Consider the following 14,640-nt stretch of genomic DNA (forward strand, 5'->3'; position numbering starts at 1 on the left):
GAACGATATTAATGATCAATATAAACTGTATATAGATTTGTGACTCGCTGTAATAAATTTAAGTCTTTAACTGTTATTTTTTAGAAAAAGTAAACAATATTAAAGATCTTGGGTTGTGTTATGATAACAAATTTAAATTTAATATACATAGGTATAAATGTTTTGTTAAAATCTATTAGAAAATTATTTTATATTTTGAAAAGTGTTAGATAAATAAGTAATATTAAACTCAAGCATACCTACTAGCCACTAGGTATTCACATATTATACACAAACTATGTATATTCAATTTTGGCATTGCACTTCTACTTGTCACTTTAACATTATATTAAAAAGAGTAGGTATCCTACTACCTTCTTAATAGACTGATAAAAATACAATATTGTAAATAATCCATCAATTAAATAATTGAACTTCTTATTTAATAGTTAGGTACTATTTTTTTGTAGACCATGTATTATAGAAATGTAATACATATGTATAGAATGTTCTATATTTTTTGTATACTTACCTAAATTCCTAACCGAACTCCCACACATTACAATAAGTAATAGCTTATATGGGATTAATTAATTAAAAAAATGTTTTGTATCTATGTATCTATGTCAATGTTGGTTAATAGGTAATTATATTGTTATTGCTATATTATTATTGTTAAATTATAACTAGGTATATCATTCTAAATGTAAAATATTATTACCTACCTACTCATATTTTTTTTTTTATAAAATACCTAATAATATTTATTTAAAATTGTTTTCTTTTTAAATTTATTGTTTGTGTATTTAAATTTGATAAATTATATTTTCAGTTTGTTTAAAATGAAAAAAGTATTTTGTACTCGAACAAAAAAAAGAAAAGTGCAAAGGGAGTTGGATGCTTTGGGTGATTGGTATATAGGTCATTTACCAGATGATTTAAACAGTACTTATGACATTTTACCCGTACAAGAAACATTACCTAATGAAACTCTTATTTCAAGTACTGTTAAAAGTCCATTAAACATTGTTAACTCAGTTATGGACCAGTCTGATCAGCTAATAGTAGAACATAATAATATTTCAATTCAATCAATTCCAAATATAGTTATTGAAAATGTACTAAAATCCAGCAATGATGAGTTTATTAATATTTATAAAAATAAATATAACCGCCAGGAAGATATTTTACAATCATTGGCTCATTGGGCTGTAAATTATAATGTCCCTCAAAATACAATTAATAAACTTTTAGAAATTTTGAAATATAAAGCTGAACTTTCATTTATACCTAAAGATTGTCGAACACTTCTTCATTCTAACTCTACAAAAGTATTAAATTTAAGAGAAGTACACCCAAATGGTACGTATTATCATTTTGGCTTACGTAATGGAATACTAAGGTTTTCATCAATTTTACCTTTGCAAGAGTCTATTCAAATTGCAGTTGGGATTGACGGGTTACCAATATCGAAAAGTAGCTCTAGTCAATTTTGGCCAATTTTGGCTTATATTATGCCCTATCACAAATATGTTTTTCCTGTTGGAATATTTCATGGGCATAAAAAACCATCAGATAGTAATAACTATCTTTCTGATTTTATTGCTGAAGTGTTAGAATTAAGTAGAAGTGGATTAATGGTGAACAATCAGCCAAAAGTACCAAAGTACTTTATTCTAAATGCATTTAATATGGTTAAAATTAGGTGCCAAATTTTGATTTGTTCATTGATTCAAAACACTAAATAATTATAATTATTTATTTATTTTTATTATTATTATTATTATTATTATTATTATTATTATATTATTATTATTATTATTATTATCATTAATTATTAATTATAATTAATTTCTGTTACAGATTCTGAGTATGATGATTCAGATGTTGATAAAAATTATAAGCCTTTTCCAGATGATGATTTTACACATGAAATGTCATTTGGTTCATCAAAAAACAAAAAGTTGAAACTCTTTCATAAAACTGGATCATTTACAGCTCATGATCAAAGTTCAACTTCAAAATCTGTATGCCAAACATCATCAGCGTCATCATCATCGCAGCATCCGACAACACCGACATATTATGTAAACCAGTCACCTGAGCCATTTGTCAATCTACCTACACCATCAAGATCATATCAGTCTACACCAAAAGCTCAGTTAAGTCAGTTAACTGAACCATTTCAAAATAAAAAAATACATCATCAGGCATCTAATTTTGAATATGATAATGATCAAGGTAAATATAAAAATGATGTTTCGAAGATTTTATTTTAGTATTACCTATTACTTAAACATTTTGTTTAGGATTCAAAAAGTTTATGTCAAGATCTATGACCAACATGAAATATGAAATTGAATCTGTTAACAAACGTCTTGATTCTTTTTACTCATTATTAGAAACAATTAATGATAAATTGAATAGCAATAATGCATTTTCTAATTTGGATAATGTACTTGATAATTATGAAAATGAAATAATATGTATTGATAACAATGATGACCTAGAAAAAATGGAAGATAAACTAACCAATGACCGACAGTATAAAGCTTATGTGGTAATTAAAATATTTTGAATCAACATGATAAATGACAATATATATTGCAAGTTATTTATTTTATTAATTACCATGTCTTCTAGATTGTTTTGTTAACACGGTTGATGGGAGACAGTTTATCGGAGTCAGTGAGAAAAATTATGCAAAAATTATTTACAGATAATTTTTTGGCAAACTACTCTTTTATAGGTTTTAAAGGCAAAAAAACATTTTCCAACCTTCAGCATTGTGCAGTCATAATAGGCAAGTACTTTATTTGTATATAATAATGTGTGTATCATCTATACTATTCCTATAGTTTATCTAAAATAATATATATGTATCTCTTTACTTATAAATTTTTTTTCAAGTCCAATAAAATATTTGGTTTACTATAATTTATACAAATAGCTATAGCTTACATTATAGTAAAAAAAAGTTTTCATAAGAAATAATTTTTGTAAATAAACTGGCTGTATTTATCTAAAAATTCTCTTACTGTTGATTTATATTATTAATATTATTTATTTTAGTCTAAAATTAAAATTATTTTAATAATTCATTAAATTGCCGAGGAATTATACATTATTATATTCTCGTGTTTTTATTATTATTTTTGCAGAAGCGATTTTAAAAATGAAAAAATTTAAAGAAGTATCAATCAAAGAAATAGAAAAGCCAATAAAGAGTTGGATGGCACAAGCTCCTCAAAGGATACTAAAAATGCAGAAAAAAATTGTTTAAATTATTTAAAGCTTTTTATTACTTGTAGTATGATTATTTGTTATATTCTATTTTTATTTCTTTATCTTAATACATTATTATAAAATTTGACAAGGATGAATAAGTCAATATTTTTTTTTTTTATCATAATATTGTTTTGAACATTACAAGTCTTATATTAATATATACTGAGGTTAACTTTTTTATTATTATTATTTTTTTCTAAGACACTGTCAGATTGTTTTTTTTTATATTATAATTTGTTGGTGCCATTTATTTTGTATAAAATGTATTCAATTGTTAATAACAAATTATACAAAATATACATAATATATTATAAGGTATCAATTTTTTTACTATGATTATTTTTAATACTGTATTTATAATATATTTTATATTATATTATAATATTTAGTACTTATCATTATATTTTTCTGTAAGACAGTCAGATTTTTTTTTTAACAATATGATTATAATATGTTTATATGTACCACTTATTTTTTATAACTTTAATTATACAAAATATACATAATATTATATGTCAATTTTTTTACTATGATTATTTTTAATACTGTATTTATAATATATTTTATATTATATTATAATATTTAGTACCTTACCTATCATTATATTTTTCTGTATGACAGTCAGATTTTTTTTTACAATATGATTATAATATGTACCACTTATTTTGTATAACTTTTTTTCTATGTTGACAAAGATATACATGTATGGTAAAATAAAACTTAATTATTTTCATAATTATACTATCATCTATAATAATTTATTTGTTTTATATATTATATTGTTTTCAAATTTCAAACTAATGTCACCTATATATTTCATGAATATTGTCTACGAAATATGTTCAAAATAATATCAACAATATATTTCAAAAACATTGAGCGCTAATCATTATCAAAATATTATCGGCGATATATTGCATAATTGTTGTATGTAACATATTTTCAAAATAATATCAACAAAATATTTCAAAAACATTGTGTGCCAATCATTTTCAAAATATTATTGGCGATATATTGCATAATTATTGTACGTTACATATTTTCAAAATAATATCATCAATATATTTTGTAAATATTGCTGTTAGATATGATTATAATATTTTATCGTTGGACAAATGATGATCTAATAATATTGTGATAATATCTTAAAACTTTTTGACAACCATGAGTGAATATATTGAAAACATTTAAATAATTTATAAAGCATTATAATAATATTTTGAAAATATAATTTTGCTATGTAATTATTTCAAGTAGTTATGCTGTACACAGTGTACACAGACACATAAAAAACACACATCATTGTAGAATCAATACATTCATCACTCCGTTCAGAATCTAAAATCTAGTTTAATGTAATTGATGGAACATATACTTTGAACTGACGTTTTTTCCTCTGTAAGTATATTAGGTATATATTAAATCTGTTGAAAAAAAATATGGTAATAAGATTTAAAAAAAATTTTAACGTATACAGTTCAGTAGATTAGTTAATAGTGATGATAGTGGGGACTGGGGGGAGTTATTTATACTTATACTTACTTACCTGAAACATGACATTATTTTTAAAATTAACTTAACACACTAATTCACTGAGTTATACGTTCACGAGTTATTAGATTCAAAACTAACACATATAAGTTGTTTATAATATTTTTTTTATTTATTACAACATACAATGAAAGAAAATGATTTAGTAAACGGTTTCGTATGACCTAGTTTCACAATTACAAATATTATATTCATTGCTACATATAAGTTAAATATAATAATATAGAATGATAAAACTATAACTACCTATAAAGTATTGTACTAATCAAATATCATAAATACAATGTTTTCGCCAAAATTAATTCAACCTACCATATTACTAATAGTTCAATAAATAAGTATAATTGAAAATTAAATATGAGTATATATTATATTATATGCTTTGTATTATAGAGTGATATATAGAGTGATCAATAGCTCAGAATTGTTTTTCGTATGCATATTTGAAGCCAATTTTAACTTGTAGACGATACTTACTCATTGACCTATTTTCCAATTTTTCCCCTAACTTATATTCGATAAATAATTCTATTTTAGAACTGTAATTTTATGTAACTTTTTATATAATTCAGATGTTAATGTATTAACTGTATTTGTTCAATATATTTCAATAATTTTGAGATACAAATTGTATTCCGGAAATTCACCACAGCGAGATCATTACTGATCATTATAATTTAAATATAAAATTATTATTGTCTATAACCATATTCAAGTTGTTGCCCATGTAAAAATAAGTGAATATTATAATAATACAATAATATATAATCGGCTATGCAGCATTTAGGTGTAGAAAATAGATGTCACAGAGCACTAAGGGTTTAAGAATGTTTTTATATTATGTTGGCGATTTATTTGGGATGATATGGGATGACATACGACCGCACATGGAGATTTCACTGCCATCAGAATGAATAGTGTCCAGCCCCATTGATTTATTACATTTGTATAGGGCATCACAAATAAGGCGCCTGACGCCTGTACGCATTCCGTCTGGGAATTCTATTCAATTGTATCGGCTACAATATAATATAAAGCAGTATAGTAAAGATAACTAATAAATTCTTGAAATATATTTTTTTCGGTGGTGTAGCGGATGGGCTTCTACGAATCAGTGGAAAAATCATGTATAAACAGGGGTCAGACGAAGGAGCATTTTATTATATAGATGTTTCAAGAATAATTTATCTCATTAACAGATGAGGTGTTAAGGTCTTTACTCTTCTCCACTTGGCTTTTCGTAATCAAAAATGGTCATTCCCTAAATTAATAAAATAATAAAATACATTAATAAAATTGTTATTTACATAATGTGTACATGTATTTCTGAAGAGTACACATCAAGACATTACATGCTAAAAATCATCAGAAAAAGAAAATTTAAATTTAAAAAAGATAATGTTTGAACTTTTAATTATTTTTTGGAACAGTTAATTCCTTTTTACTTCTCCTCTTATATTTTATAAATTACACGCGATCAATACTTAAATCCTGTACTAATGGTAAACTTACCCTGTAGGTACCATAGATATATCATGCATTTACGAGTACCATCATAATATAAAATATTATTAATTATTACTATGATACCTAATGTTTTTTTACTATATTATGCTTATACTACATAATACGCATTTAAGTTGTCGCAAATTAAATGAGATTTGTTGTGGTTGCAGTGAAGACCAACATATTTATTATTAAAGGTATGTACCTACAGTGTATCGCAAGGCTGGGCAAGTTAATATAGAATGATATAAGTTAAGTTTAATGTTAAATGTTATTTTTCGTACAACTTATAAAAGTTACAAACTATCTAGAAAGTTGAAGCTTAAAATAACTTAACCTCATTAAAAATTCAGTTATTTTTTTAAGACATGGTCGTGAAATACTGGTTTGTAAAGCGACACATAGGCACATGGAGATATCTATATCATGTGGAACTATATTACTATATTAGTACAATAGTACTGTACTATCTGAGTTCAAGATATTGCTTGAAAGATCTCCGATGAATAACTGCATAGGCAAGTATATTGTGAAAAATATTATTAGTTATTTCTAGGGCTGGAATTTTGATGCAAAGGCATCTTCTTTCTGGTGTCGAAACACTTAAAACGTCGATCCTTAACCGTAAGTATAAAATGTGTTTTGGGTGATATTGATTATTTTAAAGTAGTTTTTTTTTATTGCACTTTTGACAATTTTAGCGCATTGTTTTAGCTTTTAGAATATTTTTTACAATTTGTTCATAAAATAAACCAAAATTGTTCCAATTAACAATTAGACACTATGGACAATAACAGCTGATGGTACGAATAATAAAATGTTTAGCACAACTAATTATTATCGATTACAATTTTACTTGGCTAGGCTTCCCGCTCAAATTATCGTCGTATCTATTATTTCTTATTAATTTTATAATTCCTTACATACATAAAAAAAGCGGGTAAGTGGGTATCGCTCTACTGTACATTGGGGGTGGGGTGGACCTCTGACTAAGGTAGGTTAAATTTGAATGCAATGATAGGTATCATTGTATACGAAAAACAATTCTGAACGGAGACGGTTTATCTGTCTAGGATATATTATAGATTATTAAAAATTTTCAAATCTTAGATTTAAAAAGAAAATTTTTTATGAATTTCTAGCTTAAAATAATTTGCGAATTTTCGTGATTTTTACGTGTATTGTCAAAATTTAAATTTAAATGCTTGTAAAAAAAAAATGTGACTATTCATTTCTTTTATTTTTCAACTGCTATTGTAAAAATATTTTAGGAACCTTGTATTAAATTCTCAAATCTTAGAATTAAAAAGAAAAACTTTTATGAATTTCTATCTAAGATAATTTGAACTTTTAAACATTGCCGTAATTTTAACGTATTTAGTCAATATTTGAACTGTAAATGCTTATAAAAAAAAATAAAAATGTGTGACTATATATTTCTCTTATTTTTCAACTGCTATTGTAAAAATATGTTAGGAGCCTTGTATCAAATTTTAAAATATTAGATCTAAAAAGAAAAACTTTTATGAAATTCTATCTAAGGTAATTTGAAAATTGCCGTAATTTTTACGTATTAAGTCAATATTTGAACTTCAAATGCTAATAAAAAAAAACTGTGCCTATTTATTCATATAACTTTTTAATCAATATAAGAATAACTTATGAGGAACTTTGTATTAAATTTTCAAGTATTTTGATTGAGCCAAAAAAAATTTATCGACAATTCAAAAAAAAACTTTCAGAAAAATTGAAAATTTCAGTCGTCTATAAATATCTCAAAAAAAGTCAAAATATTTTGAAAATTAAATCATGTAAAGAAAATGCCAATCTAAATAACTGATCAAATTTTCAAGTATCTACGACTTATAATTTTTGAATAATAAAAAATGTTTAAATCGTTTGAGGATAAATCGTTATTGTTTACACTATTTCGTAAAAATTTAAAATTCAAACGCACTTAACATTTTTCCTATAATGATGCTTCGAGTTTTCTCTATAGCTACTTGAAGGAAAACTTATGGAAAACTTAGTGTTGTATTTTTAATCCTTAGTTATAAACGCAAAAAAATTTATGATTTTTCAACTTCAAAATTACTTGCAAATTTTCGCGTTTTCGACAGATTTTGTAAAATTTTGAACTGTAAACGCTTATTAAAAAAAATTGTGACTTACGAGTTTTAATTTTTTTTAGCTACAATAAGAACAACTCATAAGGAACCGTGTATTAAATTTTCAAGTTTTTTTGGTAGTCCAACATTTTTTTACCGACACTTCAAAAAAAAATTCTCAAAAAAATCGTAAATTTCAGTGGTCTATTAATAACTCAAAAAAAGTAGAAAATTTTTGAAAATTAAACTGTATATAGATATTACTAACATTAACATTTGGTGAAAATTTCAAGTATTTACAGTTATTAGTTTTTGAATTACAACCATATAAAAATATCGATTTGGTCGAAAACTGGTTTTGAGTAAAAATTCCCGTTTTCTGTCATTTCTTTTTGTTTTTCTTGATTTTTTTGAAAATTGTTGGAAAGTGTTTACTTTTGACCTATAATGCACCAATGATATTCACTTTTACATCGGAAACCACCCCCAAAGTTTGAAATTGAAGCATTATTTTAACTAGTTATGCTGTACACAGACACACAAAAAAAAAACACACATCATTCTAAAATCAATACATTCATCACTTCGTTCAGAATCTAAAATAAATTACTGTAGTATCATTTATAAATATATTTCCATTGTTTAACCTATAATAATTTAAATTAATTTATATAGCCTAGTGCATTTTTTTGAGTTTTTAAGTCATTTTTGAGATTTTTTAAGGACATCAAAATTCCAGCCATAGTTATTACATTATTATATTTTTTAAATCCTAACGTAACCTTTGTAAATTAGTTAAGAATTTATAATTTATATTTTATTTTATTCATACTTCTTGTTTTCGTTGGGTACCTATATTATAATATATCTGTACCTAAAACAAAAACGAGTGAAGCGAATAAAAGAAAAAAGGCGGGTAAGTCGTGGATGTCGCTCTGCTGTACAGTAGGTTACAAGTGGGTTACTGTAATGGATGGAATTAAATTTGAATCCAATGATATTATATCATTGTATACGAAAAACGATTCTGAGCGAAGACGGTTTATCTGTCTTGGATATATTATAGATTATTAAAAATTTTCAAATCTTAGATTTAAAAAGAAGATTTTTTATGAATTTCTAGTTTGAAATAATTTGCGAATTTTCGTGATTTTTACATATGTTATCAAAATTCAAACTTTGAATGCTTGTAAAAAAAAATTGTGACTACGCATTTCTTTTATTTTTCAATTGCTATTGTAAAAATACGATAAGAGTATTAAATTTTCAAATCTTAGATATAAAAGGAACATTTTTTATGAATTTCTAGCTTAAAATAATATATGAATTTTTGTAATTTTTACGTATGTTGTCAAAATTCAAACTTTGAATCCTTGTAAAAAAAAAATTGTGACTATGAATTTATTTCATTTTTCAACTGCTATTGTTAAAATGTGTTAGAAGCCTTGTACTAAATTTTAAAGTTTTTCTACCGAACAAATAAATTTTTATCGATATTTATAGAAAAAAAAACTAAAAAAGTTGAAAAATTAAAATGTCAGTAAACAGCTCAAAACAAATCTAAATATTTTGAAAATGTTATCAAATATAGAAAATGTCTATATAAATATTCAGAGAAAATTTCAAGAATCTGCGGTCATTTGTTTTAGACTTTTAGAGTTAAACCAAAATAAGAAAATCACTAAATGTGAAATCCAGTGGATATCCAATGTTGTAAAAATTTAAATTTCAAATGCTCATAAAAATTTAATTTTAATTTCCGTTGGAATTTTTATTGGTGATAAAGATTCAAAAACTTGTAAGGAAACTTTTATTAAATTTTCAAATCTTAGATTTAAAAGGAACATTTTTTATGAATTTCTAGCTTAAAATAATTTGTGAATTTTTGTGATTTTTACATAATATGTTGTCAAAACTCAAACTTTGAATGCTTAAAAAAAAATTATGAGTATGTATTCCTTTTATTTTTCAAACTGCTATTGTAACAATATGTTAAGAGCCTTGTATTAATTTTTCAAGCTTTTCTGCCTTACAAATACATTTTTATCGTTATTAATTTAAAAAAAACTAAAAATGATCGAAAATTTCAAATGCCTATGAATAGTTCAACTTAAGTCGAAATATTTTGAAAATTGCATGGTGGATAGAAATTACTTATATAAACATTCGATGAATATTTCATGTATCTACGGTCATTCGTTTTAACGTTACATCAAAAACCAAAATCGATTTTGTCGAAATATGAGTGTGCGTAAAATTTCCCGTTTTTCCCTTAATTTTTAGTTTGTTTTTCTCGATTATTTAGAAAAGTATTGAGAATTTTTTACTTTTGACTCCCCAAGGTACCAACTAGATTCACTTTCTGATCGAACGAGGTACTGAAGTCAAAAATTGAAGCATTTTTACTGCCCCAACACGTGATGACAGACACAAAAAAAAAACACACATCATGGTAAAATCAATACATTCATCGCTCCGCTCAGAATCTAAAATACAACGTGTAAAAATGAATTGCTTGGAATCTGGTAGTCAAATCAATGATGATTTTTAAAAAAATCACGACGAAAAATTGCATCATGGTAAAAAAGTAAATATATATTAAATATAATATTGTCTCGCCCAATAGTCCGTTTGAAAGTGCAACTGCAACTGCAATATTTTGGAAACGGTTGATCAGGCGCGGACAAAACAGAGCGATGCCCCCCCCCCCCAGTGGCGTATTTACGAGGGGGGATCAAGGGGATCAACCCCCCCCCCCATAAACTGTATACACACAATTAATTATAGTCGTTACTCGTTATAATTTGATGATTACTATTTAAAAAATTATGATTTTTTTTTTTTCAATTCCTAATTGATTAAATTTGCAAGAATAAAACCGCTGAGCGCTGTTCAGACGGGCAAGATTTTTATTATTCCCAATAGAAAGTAACGTTTTATGCTTGCAGACTGCAGTTCAGTCTTGTAAAATTGTTAAGTATTCGAATAAATGTAATAATATGAATATGTATTCAAATACTTTTTTTTTAGATTCTGAGCGAAGCGATGAATGTATTGATTTTACAATGATGTGTGCTTTTTTACTTTTTAACTTTTTTGTGTCTGTCATCACGTTTTAGGAGAGTAAAAATGCTTAGATATTCTTTAACAGCATCTTTTCTGATAGGAAAGTGAACCTATATGGTACTTTGGGGGTCAAAAGTAAAAGTTTCCCAGTAGTTTTCAAAAGCGCCGTGAAAAACAAATGAAAAATTAAGGAAAAAACGGGAATTTTTACGCAAACTCTATTTTGGTCAAAATCGATTACGGTTTTTGGTGTAATTCTAAAAAAAATGTCTGTAGATACATGAAATTTTCACTGGTTGTTTATATTAACACTTTCTATATTTGATACAATTTTTAAAATATTTTGACTTGTTTTAAGCTGTTTACGGATATACTTATAGTTTCCAACTTTTTAGGTTTTTTTTTTGAATGTCAATAAATCTTTATTTGTGGGGTAAAAAAGCTTGAAAATTTAATACGATGCTTCTTATATAATGACACAATAGTGGTTGAAAAATATTAAAAATCCTTAGTCACGGTTTTCTTTTTATAACCATTTAAAGTTCAAATTTTGACAAAATACTGAAAAAACACGAAAATTAGCAAATTATTTTGAGTTAGAAATTCATAAAAATTTGTCTTTTTGAATCTAACAATTGAAAATTTAATATAAGATTCTTCATAAGTACGCCTAATTTTATCAAAAAAAATCTCTACCGAAAAGTCAAATTAAATTTTTATGAGCATTTGAAGTTCATATTTTGTATCTTGTATTGTAATAACATGATTTTGATAATAAAACATTGAACCTCAAGTAATGTGTTGTGTATTATAATTTTGGCAAACGTAGAATGTATATTTAATATTAATAAGCTTTTATAATTCCTGGAAACTTGGGGGGGGGGGGGGGCGTAGCCACTCTCAAGTTTGTAATTATCATAAAAAGTCATACCCCCCCACATGACAAAAACCTAAATACACCAGTGCTCTCCCCCAATATCACGAAACGAAAAAAATAAACATATTTAATATGTCAATCAATATTTAAAATTATATTTTTTATAGAAAATATGAAAAAACTGTTTAGGCTGTTATTTTTTAGTTTTAATGTACATCATAAATATTAAATAATAATAAATTACTACATTTTTCTGTGGATCGTTGAATAGTTCTATTTATAATTCGGTAATATCTAATCGCGCCGACTGATTTTATTATATTCCTTAGTGGAACCTGAGTTATCCAGGACATTTGGAATGGCCCATTCCCTGCATCAGTTGTTATTTTTAAATTGAATGGGCACAAAATAACATTTATAATCAATAGTATTTACTATATTTTAGTATTAATTATAGTAGTTAATATAATATACTATATAAATAGGTAAATTAAATATATTTGAATCAAATTATTGGATCGAAATAATGATAATCATTTTAATATCTATCATTATTGAATTGTTCACAGACACAATCATCAAATGAAAAAAGAAATATAATATTGATGTACCTAGACGTGAATAAAGCCATTATGTTTTCAAAAATCAACAGAAAATTAGATTTTGTTCTATAATTTTTATTTTTATTTCATTTTTAATATTTTTTGATTTGTTTTTTTTTATATTTAATAAAGAGTTTTCTTTTCAATGTACCTACCAACGATTTTTTATATTTTTAGTTTTTAGTCGCCGCTTAGTGTTCACTGGTTATAAGAATCAGCCACTCATATATAGCGATCAAAAATGCCATGAACGGAACAAACAGTCGTTATAAGAGAATTTTTCGTCGAATACAGTGTTCAGGTTTTCGGTTATTGTGATCAGAAATATAAAATATAAATACAATTTAAAATAATACCTATCACCTTTTTGTTTACAGGGAAACTATTACGAATGACAATTATCTTAATCATGAACTTTAATCAAGCTTATATTTTCTAATGTAACCCACGTAATAAGCGATACTTCATAATAACATAACATTTCGTAACGGGGTTGGTAAATTGAGAGGGGAAAAATCACAAATAAAAATTTTATAGTGCAAATTTTTAAATATTTAATGCATATAAATCGTTTTTTCCTGGGACTCAAATTACCTACTACCTTATTTTTTCCGGGAATCAACTTACCTACTACTTATTTATCCCCGGGACTCAATTTAACACTTTCAAAATGTACCAAACTTATCTCGGACTCAATTTGCCTAGCCCCATTCGTACATGTTTGAAACCGTTTTTGTTCTGACAAGCACCAATATTTTACACATTATACGCAGATTGTTTTCGTTCGTTGTTCAGTATACCGTAGGTATGTATAGTATAAAAAATAAAAATATTTAGATTATTAAAAATAAAAAATGATAATACTAAATAAATATAATTTTAATATTTAAATATTTTTACATTATTTTATACATGTTTCTCCAGTCGCCGCTTTTAGTGATTTCCGGTTATAGTGATCAAGTAGGTACTTTTGAACGAAGGTAATCACTATAAGTGGCGAAAACTGTACCTAATATATAATAATGATAATAATTCGAGTGGAGTAATACATTTTTATTATTGAAAAAAGCTCTCCCACCATGAATTATTGTCTAGGGACAACTCCGGATTTAACAAAATTATAGTATTATAAAATATTGATGTACATATATAATAGAAATCACGGTAAAAAAGTCCGGGATAAAATAAGTCCGTTAAATATATAACAATAAACATAATATATTATAGGTACTAATTTCTCATTTTGATGAACTATCGTTATAGAAATTATATATATTTTTAAAAAAAGTCATGAATTATAATAACTACCTATATAAAATTGAAATTATTATTTATATAAAAACAATATATATACAATATAATATTTATTTTAAAGATGTATTTCGTCATACAGAAATTAACTTTATTATTTTTTTTTTATAATATATACGTTAAGGAGTATGTTAAGTGACTGCAGCTTTTTGAATTTCGAATTAATCGATTTCACCCGTTAATTTACCTTTTTGTTTAAATGTGTATTGTGTAAGTAATGTTATAAATTTGTATAGTTTGTGAGATTACGGGCTTTTAAGGTCCCAATAAACCACCCATGAGTAAAGGGGAACACTTTACTCATGACCTGTGAGCCGCACCGCGTGATGACCCAAGGGCCAAGTCGGTGGAA

General features: G+C 25.5%; 1 protein-coding gene across 1 annotated transcript; it reads left to right on the forward strand.

Annotated features, from left to right (window-relative positions):
• Positions 1-602: 602 nt before the first annotated feature.
• On the forward strand, positions 603-3,289 carry LOC149060825 (uncharacterized). Its single transcript, XM_089230751.1, has 7 exons — positions 603-622; positions 857-1,110; positions 1,234-1,701; positions 1,843-2,220; positions 2,289-2,539; positions 2,623-2,782; positions 3,141-3,289. The coding sequence occupies exons 1-7, from the start codon at positions 603-605 to the stop codon at positions 3,260-3,262; spliced, it is 1,653 nt and encodes a 550-aa protein (XP_089086877.1). The 3' UTR covers positions 3,263-3,289.
• Positions 3,290-14,640: the final 11,351 nt, after the last annotated feature.

Source organism: Diuraphis noxia, unplaced genomic scaffold (assembly GCF_037042655.1).
Source record: "Diuraphis noxia isolate RWA-SAM2 unplaced genomic scaffold, SU_Dnox_SAM2 contig0001, whole genome shotgun sequence".
Lineage (NCBI taxonomy): Eukaryota > Metazoa > Arthropoda > Insecta > Hemiptera > Aphididae > Diuraphis > Diuraphis noxia.

Excerpts from the sequence above, each read along its gene's own strand:
- LOC149060825 (XM_089230751.1), top strand. The coding sequence starts at position 603 with ATGTCAATGTTGGTTAATAG. Across the intron at positions 623-856 it reads ATGTCAATGTTGGTTAATAG|AAAAGTGCAAAGGGAGTTGG; the intron begins GTAATTATATTG and ends AACAAAAAAAAG. Across the intron at positions 1,702-1,842 it reads TAGGTGCCAAATTTTGATTT|ATTCTGAGTATGATGATTCA; the intron begins GTTCATTGATTC and ends TTTCTGTTACAG.